The 21,943-nt window shown below is 34.4% G+C and overlaps 1 protein-coding gene across 8 annotated transcripts in view; it reads right to left on the reverse strand.

Annotated features, from left to right (window-relative positions):
* Positions 1 to 21,943, reverse strand: part of ORC4 (origin recognition complex subunit 4) — a 103,780-nt gene that overhangs the window by 48,400 nt on the left and 33,437 nt on the right. For 7 of the 8 annotated variants that reach the window (XM_074215127.1, XM_074215129.1, XM_074215130.1 and 4 more), the window contains exons 2-4: positions 20,036 to 20,107; positions 3,231 to 3,307; positions 2,874 to 2,964 (exon numbers count right to left, since the gene is read on the reverse strand). In XM_074215127.1, the coding sequence (XP_074071228.1) occupies positions 2,874 to 2,964; positions 3,231 to 3,307; positions 20,036 to 20,092 (225 nt within the window). In that variant the 5' untranslated portion in view covers positions 20,093 to 20,107. Of the gene's footprint in view, positions 1 to 2,873; positions 2,965 to 3,230; positions 3,308 to 13,866; positions 13,886 to 20,035; positions 20,108 to 21,943 lie in introns of those variants that run through there. The other variant, XM_074215133.1, reaches the window with a different exon arrangement.

A 21,943-nucleotide genomic window follows, 5' to 3' on the forward strand; every position in this document is an offset into this window, starting at 1 on the left:
TAGGAAAATGAATCTGAAAGTATTTGTAAGATGAAACAAAGGAAGGAAAGGTAGGTAGAAGTCAGGTCAGTCAGAAAAGGGCTTCTGATGTGAAACAGGTGAAACAAGATTAAGAATAGTAGCAATGAAAATAAAACAAAATGTAACAAAGATTAGGATGACTGCAGAAAGCTGGAAAATAAATTCTACAGCTAGTGTTTCTGACAAAGGACTCATTTCTTTTTTTCATTTGTTTGTTTCTGCAAGGCAATGGGGGAATTAAGTGACTGGCCCAAGGTCATACAGCTGGGTAATTATTAAGTAACAGAGGTCACATTTGAACTCAAGTCCTGAATCCATCTATCTACTGTGCCACCTAGTTACCTCTAAAGAACTCATTACTAAAATATGTAGAGAACTGAATCAAATTAATAAGAATATAAGTCATTCTTGAATTCATAAATGGTAAAAGGATATGAATAGGCAGTTTTCAGTTAAGGAAATTAAATATAGCTTTAGTCATTTGGAAAAAAATGTTCCAAATCATTATTGATTAGAGAAATGCAAATAGAAACTATTCTGAGGTACTACCTCATACCTATCAGATTGACTAAAATGACAAAAAAGGAAAATGATCAATACTGGAGGGGATGTGGGACTACTGGGACAATAATGCACTGCTATTAGTTAAGAAGTGAGATAACCATTCTGGAGAGCAATTTGGAACTAGACCCAAAGGACATAAGACTGTGCATACTCTTTGATCCAGTAATACCACTACTACATCTGAATCCCAAAAAGATAAAAAAAAAAAGGGGGGTGGAGATCACAGGTACAAAAATATTTACAGCAGCTCTTTTTGAATTGGCAAAGAATAGGAAAATGGGAGGATGCTCATTAATTGAAGAATGGTTGGACAAACTACAGTCTATGAATAAGATGTAGGACTACTGTGTTCTCCAAAATCACATGAACAGACAGACTTTCAGAAAAGTCTGGAAAGACTTGCATGAACTGATGTTGGGTGAAGTGAGCAGAACCGGGAGAACCCTATACACATCAACAGCAATACTGTATAATGATTAACCATGATGGACTTATCTTTTCTTGGCAGCTCAGTGATCAATGACAATTCTAAAAGACCTATGATGGAAAATGCCATCCACATCCAGGCAAAGAACTATGGAGTCTGAATGAAGATCAAAGCATTCTATTTTCATTTTTTTAAAAAAATTATGGGGTTTTTCTGGTTTGTTTTGCTTTTAGTTCAATGAGTCATTGAAGGAAATTAAGTTTTCCAAAAGACAGAAGTGAAAGGAATGTGTATCAGGTATGGAAGATAGTTTGTACAAAGGCAGAAAGGGGAAGGCAGGAGAGGGAGGAGGGAGGGAGGGGGAGGGGGAGAGAGAGAGACAGAGAATGAGAATGATTGTGTGTGTGTGTGTGTGTGTGTGTGTGTGTGTGTGTGTGTGTGTGTCAAGAGTACTTTAGGCGAAGCATAGAAAGCATGAAATGTAAGTCTAAAAACAAGCCAAATTATTAATTTTCAAAATTATTAAATGCCAAAGAGGATTTTTGGATTTTATCCTAGAAATAAAAGCACTTACTGCAAAGAGGAATGAAATGGTTATATTTAAGTTTTAAGAAAATTATTTTAGCAGTGGTGTGCAGGATGGAATAGACAGGAAATTTCAAGCTGGAAGGACAACATAATACTGAAGTTTAAAAGGATGAGAGTCCAAAATAGGGGAGGGGGCATTCTATGGCTAGGTTCTGTGCAAAAAAGTGAAGTGGTTGAAAATCAATGTCCAATTATATATTATTATATTTTCCATAATTACAATTTTAATGGGCTTCAATATTTGCACTAAATGAATTTGCTGTAGAAGAAAATAGATGATAGGATGTTGTGGAGATAGAATAGTAAGGATTTGGCACTAAATGGATTTGGGCAGTAAAGTGAGTAAGGAGCTAAAGGGGACTGAGGTTTCACATCTAAGTGACTAAAAGAAAGGTGGAACCCTGAACAAAAATAGCGAAGTTAAAATAGAGGTAGGTGGGAAGCTGGGTACAAAGAAGAGTTCTATAAGGGGCATATATATGGAAATAATTAAATATTTTTGTTTGACTAAGTATAACAAATAAGAATTAATTTAGAGAAACATGAGAAGATAGATAATGTAATCTGAAAGAGCATTCAGCAAAGAAAAAAAGAAGCAATGAGACAGGAAGCAAGAAAACTTAAGAGAGAGATATCCTGAAAAACTAAAGAAATAGCATATCAAATAACAGAAAGTGATAGTGTCAAAAGCTGCAAAGAGGTCAAGGAGAATGAAGGTTGGGAAAAGGTCACTGGATTTGGCAATTAGGAAATCATTATTAATTTCAGTCTTGTCAGTGGAACGATCAGGTCAGAAGTAAGATTGTAAAGGGTTAAGAAAGACAGTGAAAGGGGACAAAGTAAAGGCACCTCCTGGAGATGGCCTTTTTTTAAAAAGAATTTACCTATAAATAGTAGGAAAGAAATAGAGTATGGAAGGATCAAATAAGGGATTTGTTTTTTCCAGGATAAGGAATACATGGGCATGTTTCTAAGCAATAGAAAAAGAGGCACTGAAAAAAGTATTGAAAATTAAAGAAAGAGTAGGAAGAATGTCTGAGGGGGTTTTCTATTGGAGAAGACAGTATAGTTTGAAATAAACAAATGATATCAATTAAATATTTGCACACATGTAGCCTGAGACATTTAAAGTACCAACATACTAAAACAGTAAAATATGTAAAAAGGGTAGGGCAGGGGGAATCACACTCGAGATATTTTGACTATAATAAGCTTCAATTCATAAATACATTGTTGGGTGCGGTGGGGGTGGGAGACTGAAATCAATTTTTACCATAGTTTTTCCTGATCCTCTGGGTCCAATAATTAGTGCAGAGTTACTTTCTCCATGGATAGCTGTTCGTTTTAGCAACTCAATTAAGTGTCTGAAATTATAAAAGGTAAAAATGAAAGAAGACCTATGAAGTTCTAACAGCATTAAGGTTTTAAAAAACCTGTAAATCTCAAACAATTTAAATGAAAAGTGTAGAAGCAATTTTAGTCTCGATAATTTTAATATAAAGAAGAAAAAGGGAGATAAGTATTTGCAAAAGTACTTTGGCTGTGACCAATACAAGAAAATTTCAATAAGGTTGCTCCAATTAAAAGTATAAAAATGAATCACATGTAAGGCTACCACTGTTTTTCTTACCTGTATTGTGCTTGTACTCCAAATAAATTACCCTTTGGAATCTGGTAACAAAATCTTTCACGTAAAATTCTTTGCACCTACAAAATAACAGAAAAATTTTAAATATATTTTGGCTACAAACAAAATTTTGAAATTTTGTGTCCAGAATTAGGTACCAATAATTCCACTTTCAATTCTTGAGTGAGTCAACAACCCCTTTATAAACCTATTGCCATAACTATAAGACAGACTGGTAAAACCTACAGTTCTAAAAGTCTATGTTCCCTCTACCTTATTCTGCCAAATCTCCCTTGTCTCCAAAAAAGCCCTCTAATAACCATGGTGCTAGTTCCATTTTTAATGAACTTGGAATTCTTTTTGATGGTTTTGGTGTTCTAAAAGATATGTTAAGGAAGACCCTAAAGATTCTCTAATAAGGCAGAAGTACAAAATCGTAAAATCAAAGAGAGGGAAAACAACATCCTTTTTACCCAAATACTATCAACTGAATATGGTTGGTGGCAATAGAGGCAGGCTATAAATTGATGCTGGTTTAAGTTAATTATTGCATTTCTGACTTTACAACTACCCCAGCATGCCTAACACATGTCTTTGAAAGTGTAAAGTAATTTAAAAGTGTACTGCATCTTTCTCCAACTTTAAATTTACCAAGATGATCATTCACTTAATATTCCATACAAAAAGCCAAATGAAGTTCTAGTCTGAACAAATTTAAAAGATTTTTTTTATTCCACTTTAGAACCAACTATGATCAAAAACAGTTATCTAAAAAGAACCAGTAATTTCTAGGACTGATCAGTTGCCAGGGCACAAAAAGCATTCTTTGATAGTTAAGTACCCAAACTTAGCAGACAGTTTAACCAATTTTTAAAAATAGGTATTAGAGTTGCTCATGTTACGAAATAAAACAAAGAACTTTACTAAGTCTCCAATCCCTCATCTAATATAAAAGTTTAAAACTTTAAGTTAGGATAAAAAATTGAAGATAACGAGAACTAGGGAATTAAAAAAAAACAAACCACTAGGGCAGAATCAAGATGGTAGCATGAAACTAGGAAGCTCCTGGAGCTTTTCCAGATACAACTTTAGATGAAGTCTCTACACAGACTTTAAAGCTGCAAATCCCACTAAAAACAGAATGAAACAAGTTCTCAAGTCCCGATATCATGGAGGATCTTCAGTAAAGGTCTGTCTGTTCTGGAGTAAAGGGGAGGTATAGTCTAGCTATACAAAATATAGTGGGAGGCTCTTAGTCACAGCGCAGCCCAGGTCCTGGCTCAGCAAGTCAGTTTGATACAAAATCTGAGAACACTGGAGCAACAGAAAGGATGGGGTTGGGCAAAATGGTGGCATAAGGGAGGAAACAAACCTCTGCATAGTCAACACCTTGGCAAACAACAGGGAAGGGACCAGATTTTAGGCCCAGCACAAAACATTTGAGACTATACACCATTTACCCTCAGAGTAGAGCTGAACTATCAAAATAAGCAAAAAAACCTAAACAGTGATAACCACAGAAAGCTACTAGTCTGAAAAGGATGATAAAAATGCCATCTCAGAAGAAGAAAGCAGGGATAAATTGTCTACATGTGAAGCCGCAAAAGAGTCTGGAAAAAGAATGCAACTCATTAAAAAATAAATTAGAAAGAAACTTGGAAAGAAAATATAAAAGCTAACTGAAGAAAATAAAATCCTAAAATCTAGAATTGGACAAATAGAAACTAATGACTCTATGAGATAGCACAATTCCATCAAACAAAACCAAAAGGCTGAAAAAAAATAGAAGAAAATGTAAAGTACCTTTAAGGAAAAACAAATGATCTGGAAAATGGAGCCAGGAGAGAGCATTTACAAATTATTGATCTACCTGAAAAAGCCTCAATCCAAAAAAAAAAAAAGAGAACTTGGAAAATATCTTTCAAGAAATTAATCATGGAAAACTGTTCCAATATCCTAGAAGGAAAAGACAGAATAGTCCTTGAAAGAATTCATTGTTCATGTCCAGAAAGAGACCCCAGGATGAAAGTTTCAAGGGTTATTTTAGCCAAATTTCAGCTAAAGGAGAAAATGCTGCAAGCAGTCAAAAAGAAGCAATTTATCTACCAAGGACCTATAATCAGAACCACACAAGACAAGACTTACTAGCTTCAACATTAAAGACTGGAGCGCTGAGGGCCTTTAAAAAGAAATACAACCAAGAATCAACTGCCCTGAAAAATTCAGCATATTCTTTCAGGAGAAAAGACTACTTTTAATGAAATAAAGAATTTCCAAAATTTTCTGATAAAAGGACCAGAACTAAACGGACAACTAGATCTTCATATACAAGATTTATGAGATGTGTAATAAGGGAGAAACACCAGTCAGGAACATTCAACTTACACATTCCAACAAGGAAAGATAATACTTAAGTATTTTATTTCTTAGGATAGTTAAAAGAAGCATATTTAGAGAGAGAATATGGGTATAGAATGATCAAAAAAGTGTTAAGCCTTTAGTCAATACTTTAGGTAATAAGGGTTGAATATAGTTGGAGGATTATATATAGAGAGTATGGGTATAAATGGATCATGAAATGATGCAAGGGCTGTATTTTGATTAGGTCAGAGCAGGAAGGAGTCTACTAAAGGGTCAATAGATAATTAAATCAAGAAATACCCCATACTTTAGTTAAAGATCCTGTACCCCATGCTTTACTTAAATAAGGTTATAGTACCATAGGGTCAGAGGGAGAGAGTGTACTTTGTGGGGTTGGGCATAAACAGATCATGAAATGATTTTATTTTACTTGATACTTTAGCTATAACTAGAGAGAGTACACTTAGCGGGGAGAGTATAACTGGTTCATGAAGTAATCTTGCAATACAAGATAATTTACCTCATGAGGGCTGTATGCCTATAGGGTAATTAACATGCACATGTATTATAATCTGATTATAATTTGATTCTGGATTCTTCTATATGACACTTGAGACCTGTATTTCTTTATTTTTTTTAGGTTTTTGCCAGGCAAACAGGGTTAAGTGACTTTCCCAAGGCCACACAGCCAGGTAATTATTAAGTGTCTGAGACCAGATTTGAACCCAGGTACTCCTGACTCGAGGGCTGGTGCTTTATTAACTATCAACTATCAACTAGCTGCCCCCTGAGACCTATATTTCTAATGGAACATAAGAGAGTCTACTTGGACAGTGACTATGACATAATGTTGCCCATCAATCAATCAACCCTTGAGAATTTTACATCTATCAGGATAGATAAAAGGAATATATTTTGACAGAAGGGCTGTAGGTTGAAGACAGGGTTAAAAACAATAAAGACATGAAAAGAAAGGTTATACTAGGAGAAGGCTAGGAAATATAGGATAAATAATACCATATGAAAAGGTACGAAGATCTATGTCAATACTACACTCAACAGCTTTGATACAAAGAGGAAACAATATACATTCCCAATTGAGTTTAAAAATCTATCATATCCTAGAGGGAAATATGGGGGAAAGGGAAAAAAAAGGTAAGGTGAAAGGAAAAGGAAAAGCAAAGTTCAAGTTAAAATTTACAAAAAAGTAAAAGGGGAAAAAGGCAGCAAGCAAACTGAGAGAGAGATAAGGGGAAAGGAAAGAGAATGGGGGAAGACAACATGGAGGGAAATAGAGAAAGTAATCTTAACTGTAAATGTGAATGGGATGAACTCTTCCATAAAACAGAAGAAAATAGCAGACTGGATTAAAAACCTGAATCCTACAGTATGTTGTTTACAATATAAAACAGAGAAAGGGTAAAGGTAAAAGGCTGGAAGCAAAATATATTATGCTTCAATGGAAGTTAAAATTCAGGTTAGCAAACCTGATCTCAGATAAAGCAAAGGCAAAAATAGATCTCATTAAAAGAGAAAAGGAAGGAAGCTACATCTTCTTAAAAGGCAACACAGGTTATGAGGTCCTCATTTTTTTCACAGTAGTATTCTGTTAAATTGATGTACTTTCCCGCATGGATGGGGAAATGTTAAGTTTAAAGTTCTTCTGTACAAAATTATGCCTTAGGGAAAAAAAAAAACCTCCTTGAGATATGAGCCTTGCAATGAAGCTATGTCATATTAAATATATATATATACGAACCTAGTGGTATAGCATCCAAATTCCTACAGGAAATGCTGAATGAATTACAAGGAGACATAGACAGCAAAACTATAATAGAGGACCTCAAACTTCCTCTCTCAGAATTAGATAAATCTAAATACAAAGTAAACAAGGAGGAAGCTATGGTGAACAGAAATTTGGAAAACTTAGAAATAACAGACCTCTAGAGAAAACTGAAATGGGGAAAGAAAGGAATATATAACTTTTTCTCTGCAGTACATGGCACTAAAATTAACCATGTATTAGGGGATATAAAAAACTTAAAATCAAATGCATAAAGGCAAAAATATTAAATGTATCCATTTCAAATTAAGATGCTATAAAAATAACATGTAATAAAGGGTCACAAATTATAGAAATAATTAACAATTTCATTCCAGACAATGACAACAATGAGACATCACTATGGGATGCAGTCAAAAGCAGTTTTGAGAGTTAATTTTATACATCTAAATGCATATATGAATGTAATGGAGAAAGAGGGGATCAATGAATTGGGTATGTATGTACGATTTTTACAAAATTGTTTGCAATCATGACAAGGAGGTGGGAAGGGAAGGTGCTAGAAAAATGTAGGAAAACCCATAAATTTGCAAATGAATGAATGTTGAAAAAACTACCATTGCATGAAATTGGAAAAATAAAATGAAATTAGTACTTAATTAACTCATTTTTAAACCACCTAATGTTCTCTCCCTTCCAGAGAGCTATTTTATGTACCAAAAAATTAAGAGGGGAAAAATTCAGTAAGATTAATTAGCATATTACAAATTCACAATGTATTCAGTTTTCCAAATCCATAATCCCTCTACTTCTGGCAAAAAAATGTGAAAAGGTACCTTTTTTTCCCCTCTCCTTTCAGTTTAGTTTAGTCATCATAAATTCACAGAATAAGGTTTTAATTAGTTTGCTTTTTTTTCCTTTTATAGTATTTAGCCACTGTGCATGCTATTTTCATAATTCTATTTACTTGATTCTGAATCAACTGCTCATACAAATTTTCCCAGGATTCTCTGCATTAAATCAGATTAATATTTTTTTCACAGTAGTATTCAGTTAAATTGATGTACTACAACTTATCTAACTTTTCCCTCATGAATGGTGAAATGCTATGTTTCTAGTTCTTCTGTACAAAATTATGCCTTAGGAAAAAAAAATAGCATCCTTGAGATATGAGCCTTGCAGTGAAATTTTCTGTCTCAAAAACAATACGAACATTTTAGGCACTTTTTTTGCAATTATAATTCCAAATTGCTTTCTAGGCTGGCTGCACATAATCTACTACCACCAGTAATTATGAGCCACATTTAAGGAGAAAATGTGTGATAGAAGTATGTTAAGAAAAGTAAATTAAAATATCATGTTAAAGAAATCTTCATTTAATAAAAAGGACAGGATAGAGACTTGAACAATAGCTAGCATTTGTGTAGCATATTAAGCACCGTTTACAAATATCATCAAATTTTATCTCATAATTTTGGTAAGTAGGCATTATTGATGATAATGATGTGTGTCCTTCATTCTTGGGTTAAAATAAAAGCAAAAATAAAAACAAAAATACCACCTCTCTCTTTGATCCTGATGCTTTTGTAATTATCATATTTCAATAAAAACCTTCATAGTCAGGACTCTTCTATACTCATTTAAACTCAATTATTCTTTAATAGAGCCTTAATCCAGTCTGCTACCCCTTGTGTCCCAATCATTCTACTAGAACTGTTGTCTAGAGTCACTATTTAATAACCTCCTAATATAACATACATTTTTTTTCAGAGAACATATGACTTAAGGCAAGAGTCTGGAAGAGACGAGTCACTATTTAATAACCTCCTAATATAACAAACATTTTTTTTCAGAGAACATATGACTTAAGGCAAGAGTCTGGAAGAGACATTAGAAATCATATACTCTAATTCCTTTAATTTTCAAATTAGGAAACTGAAACACAACACAAAAAAAGAGCAAGTAAGTAATAGATCTAATATTTGAACCCAAGTTCTTTGACTTAAATCCAGAATTCTTTAGATCTGGTGTTTCACCAGTCATTTTCCTTTTTGACTTTTCTATAGCATGAAATTATTGAAAAAAGACATTCTCTTCTCCAATTCAAACCAAAAGGTATTTATAATACAATTGCCCTGTTCCAGGCACCATGTAAGCAATGAGGATAAAATTATTAAAAAGAAAAGTCAACAATCTGGTTCAGTTTCCTCAATTCTGAAATGGAGATAATAATAACTGCATTTATCTCTCAAGGTTGTTTTGAGTATCAAATGATATGTGTGTTGAGTGCTTAGCATATTACCCCACACATATTAGATACTTAATAAATGGTTAATATATTCTACTTTCTTAAACATGAATGTCCCCCAAGGCTCTACCTTGGGCTTTTTTCTCAAACTATCCTTTCTCATTTGCTTATCTTATAGTTTCCATGGCTTCAGTTATTATCTCTAAATATGGCATCCCCCTCCCCCAAAATCAACAGCTCCAACCTCTTTCTTGAACTCAAGTCTAGCAAAGCAGATTACTTTTTGAATACCTTGTCCTCAATGGTAGGTACTTCAAAGAAAAAAAATCCCTAAAATTGAACTCATCTTTCCCCTAAACCCACTACTATTCTAGCTCCTTACTACTGAGGCTACCACATTCCTCTATTACTCAGGTCTCAAACTATAGTATCAAACTCATTTTCACTGACCCCTTAATCCAATCAGTTGCCAAATGTCATTTCTGCTGTTCCAATATCTCTTATACATATCACCTTCTCCTCTCTGTCATAGTTCCCATTCTGATACAGGGCCTCCTCACCTCATGCCTGGATTACAACAGGCTGCAGTTGGTTTTCCTGCTTTTAAGCATTTTCTTATATTGGTCCATCCCACAATCAACTGTCAAAGCAAAATTGCTAAAGCAATTTGAGAAACTTGAGAACTTGAGAAAACTCATGACACAGCTTACCAACTCCATAAACTAGCAAGTTCTATCTCTTTTCCCCTTCATAGTGAAACAACTTGAAAAAATTGTTATGTTGAGAGCTTCAAATTTCTCTCCTCCCAATGTCTTCTAAATCCCGTGCAACCTGGTTTCCTGATCTTTCCCAAGTTTCCATTTATTTCTTTTGATTTTTTTTCCCCTAGTCAATGGGGTTAAGTGACTTGCCCAGGGTCCCCAGCTAGGTAATTAATTATTAAGCATCTGAGGCCGAATCTGAACTCAAGTCCTCCTGACTCCAGGGCTGGTGCTCTTCTACTGCTCAGCCTAGCTGTCCCATTTATTTCTTAAATGTTAAATGCAATGGTGCCTTCTCAATTTCCATCCTTTTAGAGCTTTCTGCGGCATTTGACACTACAGATCACTTGGTTCTCCTACCTCCATGACCACTCCTTCTAAGTTTGCTTTTCTGGGGTTTCATCCATTCATGTCCAATATCTGTGAAAGTTTCCCAAGGTTTTGGTCAAGGCCCTCTTTCTTCTGTATATTCTCTCTTAGTAATATCTCATTAATACTGAAAAGGGTTCAGTATGAATTGTATAGAGATGATTCCCAGAGATAAATGACAATAATAACATAATGAACATTTACACAGTACCTACTATGTGTCAGGTACTGTGCTGAACACTTACAAACATTATTTCATTTGATCCTTACAACAGCCCTCCAGTTAAATGGGGAATGCTCTTACAACCATTGCCATTTTACAGATGAGAAAACTAAGTAACTAACTTGGCCAGGAATACAAAGCTAGTAAATGAGTGAGATCTGATTTGAATTCAGTTTTTCCTCACCATAAGTCCAGTATTCTATCCCATCAAATGGACATTTTGAACTAGGTATTCCAAAAGCAGATCTCCCATTCAACAGAATGCCTCATTTACCCCCTCATGAGTCAATTCAATTCTACCTTGTCCTTTTCTTTTGAATCTCTAGTCTCCATATCATATCGCCATTTTTACCCAGCTAAATGTAAGCCTGAGATCATTCCCACCATAAGCCACCTTTACTGCAACACACACTGCTGATTGAAGGTAAAGAAAATTTCACAACCTTAACTGGGCCCTCACTGCTGCTAGGCAATTCTCTAACTCTACTATCAACTTGCTACTCTACTCTCTTCATCTACTCTTCAAAACCTTTTCATCTATCCTTAAAATTTCTTTGGAACCCTTCTTCTCACCCCTTAAATTGAGAACATGACTCAAAATGTACAGAAAAAATTGCTTTATACTCATCATGAGCTCCCTCTTTTCCTCTCTTCATCTCGTGCCACACAAATGCCTTTTACAATTATCTATTTCTTAACAAGGCCACCCTAAGATGGCAGTGTGGAGATAGAAGAAACTCCAAATGCTGTAAAATTATTACCCTAACCAAATTCTACATGGTAGAAGCCACAGAAAGACTGAGTGAAACAATTCTCTAGTCCAAGATAATTTGGTAGATCTATGATTAAGGTCTATTCCACTGGACTGGGGTTGGAAAGAGTCACTGCTCTGCCCAGGCCAAAGCCAAAGCCTGTTGGCGCAAACCAGTTCCAGCCTTCCAGAAACAGCCCTCAGGGGGCACCTAATCTGTGGTAGCTGGAGCAGTTTTGAGATTTCTTGATTCAGGGATTCAGGGATCACCAGGGAAGGCTTAGAGGATCATTGGGAGGACTCTGCCACACCAGAGTGAGGGTGGAACTCAGGTCAGCTCTGCCTAGGAACCTGTAGAGTCACTTAGCAGCTTGGAGGGTGGGGGGATAGATGGAGGCAGGCACAGGAAAGAAAATGCAGAGGTCTCTGCTCTTCCTGCGGCAGGACTGCTGCTTTGCCCATAATCAGATCCAGGGCTCCCATACTTCCATAGAGGAGTAAAGACCCTCCTCACAACTCCATGGCAGAGCAGGGGGCCTAGAGTCATCCACAGAGCAGCACAGGCCAGAAGAGCAGTCAGAGCCTCTCATAAGTCTGGGGGGGGGGGCCCAATCCCCATAAAGTTTTGGAAATTTCATTAAAATCAGGGGAAATGAGCAAACAATAAAAACAATAGAATCTGATCATAGAAAATTACTTTGATGCCATGGAAGATCATAATATATACTCAGAAATCAAAGCTTCTATATCCAAAGCCTCTGAGAAAAGTAGGAATTGATCTCAGGCTATGGAAGAACTCAAAAAAGACTTTGAAAAGCAATTTAAGGGAGGTAGAAGAAAAAATGGGAAGAGAAATGAGTGATGCAGGAAAATCATGAAAACCAAGTCAATTGCTTAGTCAAGGAGATACCAAAAAAATGCCGAAGAAAACATCATACTAAAAACCAATTTAAGTCAAAAAGAAAAAGCAGTCCAAAAAGTTCATAAGGAGAAGAAAACCCTAAAAAACAGATTTGGCCAGATGGAAAAGGAGATAAGAAAGCCTCAGAAGAAAGCAACTCCTTCATACGTAGAATGGAGCTAAAAGAAGCTAATGACTTTGTGAGAAATCAAGAAAGAATAAAACAAAATCAAAAGAAAGAAAAACTAGAAGAAAATGTGAAATATCTCACTTGTAAAACAACTGACCTGGAAAACAGATTCAGGAGAGATAATTTAAAAATTATTGGGCTATCTGAAAGTCATGACCAGGAAAAGAGCCCAGACTTCATTTTTAAAGAAATAATCCAGCAAAATTGCCCTGATATCCTAGAAACAGAGGATAAAATAGAAATTGAGGGAATCAACCGATCACCTCCTGAAAGAGATCGCCTCCAAAAGTATTATCAATTCCAGAACTTTCAAGTCAAAGAGAAAATACTACAAGCGATCAAAGAAATAATTCAATAAACAGTGCTATAGTCAGGATTACACAGGATTTGGTAGCATCTGCATTTAAAGGCTAGTAGGGTTTGGAATATGATATTCCAAAAGGCAAAAGAGTTTGGATTACAACTGAGAATATATTCCCCAGCAAAACTGAACATCCTCTTCCAGGGGAAAAGATGGACATTAAATGAAATAGGAGAATTTCAAATGTTTCTGTTGACCTGATCAGAAAGTTTGATCTTCAAATACAGGACTCAGGTAAAGCATAGAGAGGGTGGTTAATCACTCATATGAAGCTTCTGATTTATTAGAGCAGTTAGAAGGAACAATTATAGACAAGATACAGGAGGGAGCTGAATATAATGGTATATTATACATATGGAGTAAATGGGTGAAAAAGAAATGTACTGGGAAAAAGGAAAAGGAGAGGTAGAATGACCTAAGATATTTCATGTAAAAGAGTCAAGAAAAAGCTTTTGCAATGGAGTGAAATGGGGGAATGTGAGGGGGGAATGAGTGAGCTTTGAATCTTAGCAGAAATGGCTTAGAGAGGAAATAACATGCAGGGTATAGAAATCCATCTTACCTTAGAGCAGAGCTGTTCAAAATGGGGGCCACAGTGTTTGATGCAGGCCCCTTGAGTTTACTAAATGTTTTAATAAACAAAGTTGAGCTACCACAGATTTTACTAAAAGGGCAAAGTAAAATATATTACCTGTTGTTTCAATGAAACCTTTTTATAAGTGGACAGCCCTGCCCTAGAGGAAAAAGGAGAAGAAAGGGAGAGAAGGTGTTAGAAAAGAAGGCAGAGGGAAAGGGAGAAAGGAGAGAACAGAATAAATGGGAATGGGGAGGAATAGAATGAAGGCAAATACAGGTTAACAATAACAACTGTGGGAAAAAATGTTGAAGCAACTTCTCTGATGGACTTATGATAAAGACAGCAACCCATCTTAGAGAAAGAGTAGATGGTAACTGAACAGACAGATGTACACTCCCCCCCCCACTTTATTTCTCTTGAGCTTTTTCTATCTTTTTTTTGGGGGGGGGTTACATTTACTTTCAAAAGATTATTATGGTAATGTGAAAATAAATAAATCATAAAAGACCACTCCATTTACCTGCTCAAGCAATTCCATTACATCCTGCCTCCTTCAACAGATTTCCTCCTCTATAATCCCCACTTATCACCCACATTCAATCCTTCCCTGGTAATGAGTTCTTTTCTCTGACTTCCTACAAACACTCTCATGTCTCATCAAGACCCTAAAAAAGAACTTCACTTGATCCCTGCTATTATTCTATATATCTCCTCTGGTCATTACGACTAAACTGGAAATGCCCAGTTTTAAGATGCTTCTACTTTCTCTCATCTCATTCTCTTGCTAAGTACTTATAATCAGCTTTCAATTTTATTCCACTAAAACTATTTCTCTACAAAGATAACAATAATGTTATTTGCCAAATCCAACAGCCTTTTTACAATTCTCATTTCTCACAGACTCTGACACTATTGATCATTCCCTCCTCCTTGAAACTCTTCTCTCTAGATTTTTGGTTCTCTGCCTGATAGTCTATGTTTCCGTTGCTGGATCCTGATCTAGATCACATCTTTGGGCGATAGGTGTCCAACAAGATTCTGTTCTAGGCCCTCTCCTCTTCTCCGTCTGCATAGAGATTTATCTCTGTTTTCCTTAAATACTCTAAAGTTATGTAATGTTTGCGTCCAAACTTTTAGCTCTTATGGGTCACATCAAAAGCAGTCTAGGACCACATGCAGAATTCAATACCCATTCGTGAATACAACATAACCCACACTACCACCAAACAACTGTGGGACCAGTGCTGCTAGCTGGAAACACCTGCTTAATATACTACTTCACCTGTGAATGTACAAACTCTAATATATTTAATTACCATCAACTATGTTGAAAATTCTTAATTTAGTTACCCTGCCTCAAGTCTCTCTGCTGACTTCTAATGTTGTATATCCAAATACTTCCAAACATGAATGTTCAATAAATATCTTAAACAGGATATTCAAAATTGAATTTACCTTGTCTTCTAATTTCTCAATGACTATATAAAAGCAATATCATCCTCCTAGTTACTCAGGTTCCCAAACTAGGTGTCATTCAACTCCTCATTATCTATCAACCCTCTATCTTGACCCACTATATTACTAAGATCTAATAATTTCACCTCTGATAGTGGTTATTGAATTGATGACAGTCAGACCTATACTTTATGAAAATCAGATAAACTGTATAGACATGTCAGACAGACTAAACAGCAAGTTTTTTTTCTTTTTAACATTTTAACTACTTATTTTTCTAATTACATCCAAAACTGGTTTGTTTGTTTCTTGGCAAGGTTTTGAGTTTCACATTTATCTCCCTCCCTTGGGCAAGCCACTTGACCCCACTGACTTGTAAAAACAAACAAAAAAATTGGAAGCAATTTTTCTGATAGACTTATGAAAGAGAATGCTATCCATTCCAGAGACAGAGTAGATGGTATCTGAATAAACACTGAATTACACTTTTTTTTCTCTCACTTTGCTTTTCTTGAGGTTTCTTTCTTTGGAGGGGGGGTGGCAGGCTACATTTACTTTTACAAATTGACTATTGTAGTAATGTGAAAAAAAATAATTTAAAAAAAATTCATATGGAATGGGATTTCATAAAAACCTGGAAAGACTCGCATGAACTGATGCTGAATCAAGTGAGCATATCCAGAAGAACATTTTACACATTAACAGCAACACTGGGTTATGATCAACTATGACAGACTTGCTCTTTTTCAGCAGTAGAATAATCAATGACATTTCTAAAAGCCTTGTGATGGAAAATATCCATAACCAGGAAAGGAATTGTAGAGTTCAAATGCAGGCTAAAACTTATAATCTTCAATTTTTATATGTTATCTTATGCATTTTTTCTCTAAATTTTTTTCTTCTTGATTTAATTCTTCTTTCACAACATGATTAATATGGATACATGCTTAACATAGTTACACACAAATAACCTATATTAGATTGCTTTCTGTCAGGGGGAGAGAAGGGAGGAAGAAAAACATGAAAGTCAAAATCTTGAAAAAAATGATTGTTGAAAACTAGTTTTGTATGTAATTAGAGAAAAATTAATATTTTTAAAAGCTTCTTGCTTAGTCTGTCTGACACATGTCAGTGCAGTTCATCTGATTTTCAAAACGTATAGGTCTGACCATGCCATCTCAATATTCAATAACCTATATAAAATAGAAAATTCTCTATAATGGTTTTAAGTCATACCTTTCCAGTTTTATTTCTGCCCTTAAAATCACCCTTCTCTACTCTTCCAACTAGTTTCTTTGCCTCTGTGAAGTTCCTAGAACAAGATATTCCATCTGGGAAATTTTTCTAATTGTCCCTGATATATAGAATGTTTTACCTTATCATCTACCCCTCTCTGGCTTTCTTCAAATCCTGACTAAAATCTTCCCAGGCAGGAAGCCTTTACCAGTCGCTCTAAATTTTAGTGCTTTGCCTCACTTTATTATTTATACAGTAAATAACTTATTTGTAAATATTTTTGTTGTCACCTTCATTAGATTGTGAGAGCTCCTTGAGGTCAGAGCATGACTGCCTTTTACCTGTTCTTATAACTTTAACACATAGAATAGTTATCTTTTCCCCAAACCCTTTGTTCCTTTAAACTTCTCCATTATTTGCTGTAGAGTGCATCACCAGTCTTTATTATCCAGGTTTGAAATTTTGGTGTCAACCTCATTTTCATTCATCACAAAGATCCAAATGCTACTGCTACCTTCATAATATCTTTCATAAATCCCCTCTCTACCCAAACAACCATCATCAAATTTAAGTGCTTATTAACTTTCACATGAACTGTAACAGTAGTCTATTAACTGGCCCCATTGCTTCAAGTATCTTACTCTCCCCATCTCATTTCAATCCAATCTCTACATAGCACCAAAATGGACTTTCTAAGAAGATGTTCTATTTATTTGAACAATTCTCTATGACCCCAAGGATTACATATATTGTCTGTGGTTTTTAGATTTTACCAGAAGATCCCTTCCTCTGTTTCCAAATCTTCTTACACATTATTTTCCTTTTGATGCAATACAATCTAGCCATACTGGCCTGTCTGCTGTTCCTCATATAATTCTCCATTTTACAGCTAGCTCCATGTCAGTTCTATCCTTCATGCCAAGAACACTTTCCTCTCACATATATACCTCTCATAATGCCTTCCATCTACTTGTATATATATGCATGTATATTTGTAAAAATATATTGGCTCCTCTTTCAGTTCTAAGCTTCTTGAGTATAGGGGCCACTTTTTGCTCCAGTTATCTGAAACCAATCACTACTCATTCCACAATCTTGTGTATGTTTGCTTCTTAATGTTTGATGAATCTTGCACAGCTCTAAAGATTCCCACTGCTTTTACACCTTGAATTCCTCTCTGAAATATGATGCTGACAATCTTAAAATTTTAAAATGATGGCCATGTAATTCCTGTGAATACCATTAAGGGTAGTTTTCTGTATCATTCTTAAATATCAGTCAAGTGTATTATATTAAAAGCTTAATTTCATTCACTTAAGAGTTGAATCCAATAATTTATTTTCTAATGTTTAGTATCTATACTGATTTGCTTTTCTCAATTCTGTCTCTGCTTGCATTTTAGGACAAATCTCAGTGACCCTTTCCAAAGTTGACCAGAGTCAGGTTATTTAGAAGCTCAATGTTTGACACTTGTGCATTCTTGTCTAACAAACCTGTATTCAGAGAGTTTAATTACTTTTTAGCTGTGGTTTCCAAAGTTTTCAACCCATAAACTTAATAAAGTTAGCTATCCTCCCACCCAACAATGTATGCATGCACAATTCTCAAAAATGATCCTGCACATATGTCCAAAAAGTCTGACCTTTGACTAGATAAAACAGGATCTTATTTCTCCATCTTTTTACTTTTCTGTAAGCTGAGTTTTGGTTTCATGCTAGAACAGAGCTTCACTACTCTCTTCTGTGTTTTAAATTTTAAGGTTTCTAGAAAGAGAAATTATTTGCTAATTATATCCTAACAGATGACAATCTCAAAATGCCAACAAGGCATATAGTTTTGGAAAGAGTCAATTTAAGAATTTGTTTTACTTGACTAAGAATTCTAAGTGGTTATTTTATTCTTTTTCTTTTTTTTAAATGAGGGGAGGGTGAAGAGGACAGGTTAGAGAGAGAAACAAGTAAGCCAATGAAGGATTTTTTTAAATACACAGAGAAAGCCAAAAAGAGGTATAAACAAAGTCAGTTTTCAAAGCACAGGCTGAGTTTATGAAATTCTTAAATGAAAAGCTGTTACAAGTTCAATCCTCTTTTTCTGGTCTACAGCTTAGCATGATGGTGCAGTAAATGAAGTGTTGGGTCAGCAGTCAAGACATGAGTTCCAGGATAACTTCAGACACTTACTACAGCTGTATAATCTGAGCAAGTCACTTAATTTCCATCTGCTTCAGTTTCTTCAACTACCAAAATGACGATAAAAACATAAAAGTAATAATATCTAAAATTCAGGGTTGTTGTGAGGATCAAATGTAATAATATTTGCAAAAGTCCTGAAATATAGTAGGCACTAATGATTATTCCCTTCCCTTCCTTTGTATAGTGAAATGCTAATTTTATTTGGAAGTTCAATATAAATACATATGCAAGAGTTGTAGGAACAAATGATTTCCTTGCTTGTGAAAACTTTCTAAAGTTGTAAGAACAAGAAGAGTAGAAAAACGACAATTGCTGCTTTGAAGAATACTTATCAAGCACTGACAATGGGGGAAAATCATTTTTTATCAATGAAACTACTTTTTTATTCAAGGCTACACTAAACTTCATCAGAAATAGCCCATTGAAGTCTGTGAAATATGATTATAAATATATTTTGGGGTGGCTAGGTGGTGCAGTGGATAGAGCAACGGCCCTGGAGTCAGGAGTACCTGGGTTCAAATCTGTCCTCAGACACTTAATAATTACCTAGCTGTGTGGCCTTGGGCAAGCCACTTAACCCCATTTGCCTTGCAAAAACCTAAAATAAATACACACACAACACACATATATTTATTTATTTATTTTAATGAACCTTTAGGCTTGTCTCTATTGTGGCAATAATAAAATGAGATAAATATATTGGTAAATTAAGAAGCAGAATCGTTCCACAAATACAGAAATTACCAAATGGAAATTAAATACTGCTACTGTACCATGTCACCTCACAAAAAGTTGAGATATGTACCTAAGATACAGCAATGCACACTTGAGGGTGGAGTGTCAGTCCTCATTGGGGTCATAATTTATTTTCAAGTATATGTATTTCTTAGCCATTTAAAATGTGTAAAGATGGGATGCTAAAAGATGTTTAGCAGATTAATGACAATTTCAATCCAGAATGAGCCACACAGGACAATGGGACAACTATTTTAGGATGAAATTTAGTAAAGGAGGAGTGACTACAACATTTCTATGAAAAACATTTTCTATGAGTTTTAGTGAATTGGAAAGTTCAGGATGTATGAATAAATCAGATCATAAATAAGTCAAAAAAGCTAATGCCATCCCAGGATGCTTTAAAGGGTTCAGACTGAATGAGCTACTTTTATTTTGTTCCAGCTTAAAAACTTTCATTGAATTTTCCCTTATTTTCTAAATTATATTGTCTGTCATCAAGTATATTATATAATATTACTGATATGAGTGGTTCATACAATAATTACTTGTGCACATATAATGTCTATTACTGGGATTCCCAACATCACCTAAAATGATGTCAAAAGTACAAGGTTATCAATAAATGATGTTAAATTCATACTAATTTCAACACATATACTGACCTGTGAAATACACTCTCCATGTTTTAGGTTGCTGTTTTTCGATTTACGACTGCTCATTTCAACAATTCAGATCTTCAAAAAGAAAAAAAAAGAAGAAAATATGAATTAAGGTGTAAGAGATACAGTATATTCTGTTGCCCGTATTTTGTTATATTATTAAATCCTAGAGCTAAGAACCAGATTGTAAACTCTTGAGGATTGGACATATTTTCATTTTTGTCTGGGACTTCATACCTAGGATAATGCCAAGTCATAAAAACTGGTTGATTGATTACTCAGTTCCTCCCCCAAAAAAGGACAAAGATATATATACTGTAAAAATTATAAAAAAAGAGAAATATTTAAAATAAATGAAAAGTTTATAGTAGCATAAAGAGAAGACAACCCTGGCCTTATTTTAAAATCAATTTTTATTAACTTTTCTTGTTTATGTAATTATACATCAATATAATAAATTTATATTCATACAAATTTCATATATCACTTTAAAATAGCTTTTAAAATTTTTTTATAAATCTTTTTTGTCTTTATCCTACCTCCACTTTCGCCTTTGAAGAATGGGAAAACTTTTAAGTATGAATAAGCAAGTAAAAAACAATTCCTACAATCAGCATGTATTCCAAATATACATACATCATTCTGTGTATTAAGTAGCCTGCTTCATCATTGATACAATATTCCTCCCCTCATTGATTTTAATGTGATGTGTAGGAGTAGTGTGGTGAATAGTCATGTATAACTATGTTGATGATGTTTTTATATTTGTGCTGTAATTTCAACTGCAGTTTGTAGATATTTTGAAAGATGATTATTATTGACTGGCAATTTTAGGAGTAGTTATATCATTTGTATTTAACTTTTTCATTCATTAAATTATTTATTTCAAATAGTCTTTCTTTGCAAATTATTCTCCAGTTTCTAAAATTCCTTTTCACTTTCCGACCAAAATGGTAGTTTCTGATCGGCAGTAATTAGTGGAGCGAACAATTTTAAAGGAAAACTGTAATTAAAATTTGACCAACTATGCCTCAAGTTTCTACTGAAAAGTTTCCATAGCACAGAAGCTATGGCACATTTATAGTGAGACTGTAGATAGATCACTGAGAACTATATTTGTTTTAGGAATGCCAAAGAAAGAAGTAAATATTTTAACTTCCACTAAACTTTAAATCTAGTGACTAAATTTAATATTTCAAATTCTGCTATCTTTAGATAACTTAATTCAACTTTTAGAAAATAAAATCTTTCAGGTCTAAAAACAATACTTTTTCAAAATTTCTTGAACTGGTAGTGCTTCCTATTAATTACTGCTTATTATATTTCATGAAATGATTTTTTCTTTCATGTTATATCATTTAAAAAAAATAACAACTGTATTTCCTTCAACCAAGACTGAACAATTTCATAAATGGACTAAAATACTTTCAGATTTGAAACCAATACAAAATTTAAAACACTTGGTAAAGAAAATATGGCCTTTCTTTTATATAAGCAACAGATAATCAAACTACAATACTCAAAACTTCTCAAGTAAACCTCTTAGCCTCTTCCATGGGTTATCAATCCAGTGCTACAGTAAATAACTTTGCTTATATCTAAGATCAGGTTCTGATACTTTCCACCCTCTCTTTGATGACAGCACCAATCTTCATAAGCTCAACTTTAAACCTACAAGGAACCTTTTTTACTGATGAGGAAACAGAAAACAAAAATACTAAGTTAAGTGCCTGGATTTGAACTAATATCCTCAGGACTCCAAATCCAGTATAAAATGAGCTCCTAGTTTTATTACAAAAATTTTTTAACCTTCAATTTTATTTATTTCTCCTTTGATTTTCAAGATTTCAATTTTTCTGGGCATGTTTAAGTTGTTCTTTTTCTAGTTTTTTTTTTTTTTTGTTTAGCTGC

Source organism: Macrotis lagotis, chromosome 1, assembly GCF_037893015.1.
Source record: "Macrotis lagotis isolate mMagLag1 chromosome 1, bilby.v1.9.chrom.fasta, whole genome shotgun sequence".
Taxonomy (NCBI): Eukaryota; Metazoa; Chordata; class Mammalia; order Peramelemorphia; family Peramelidae; genus Macrotis; species Macrotis lagotis.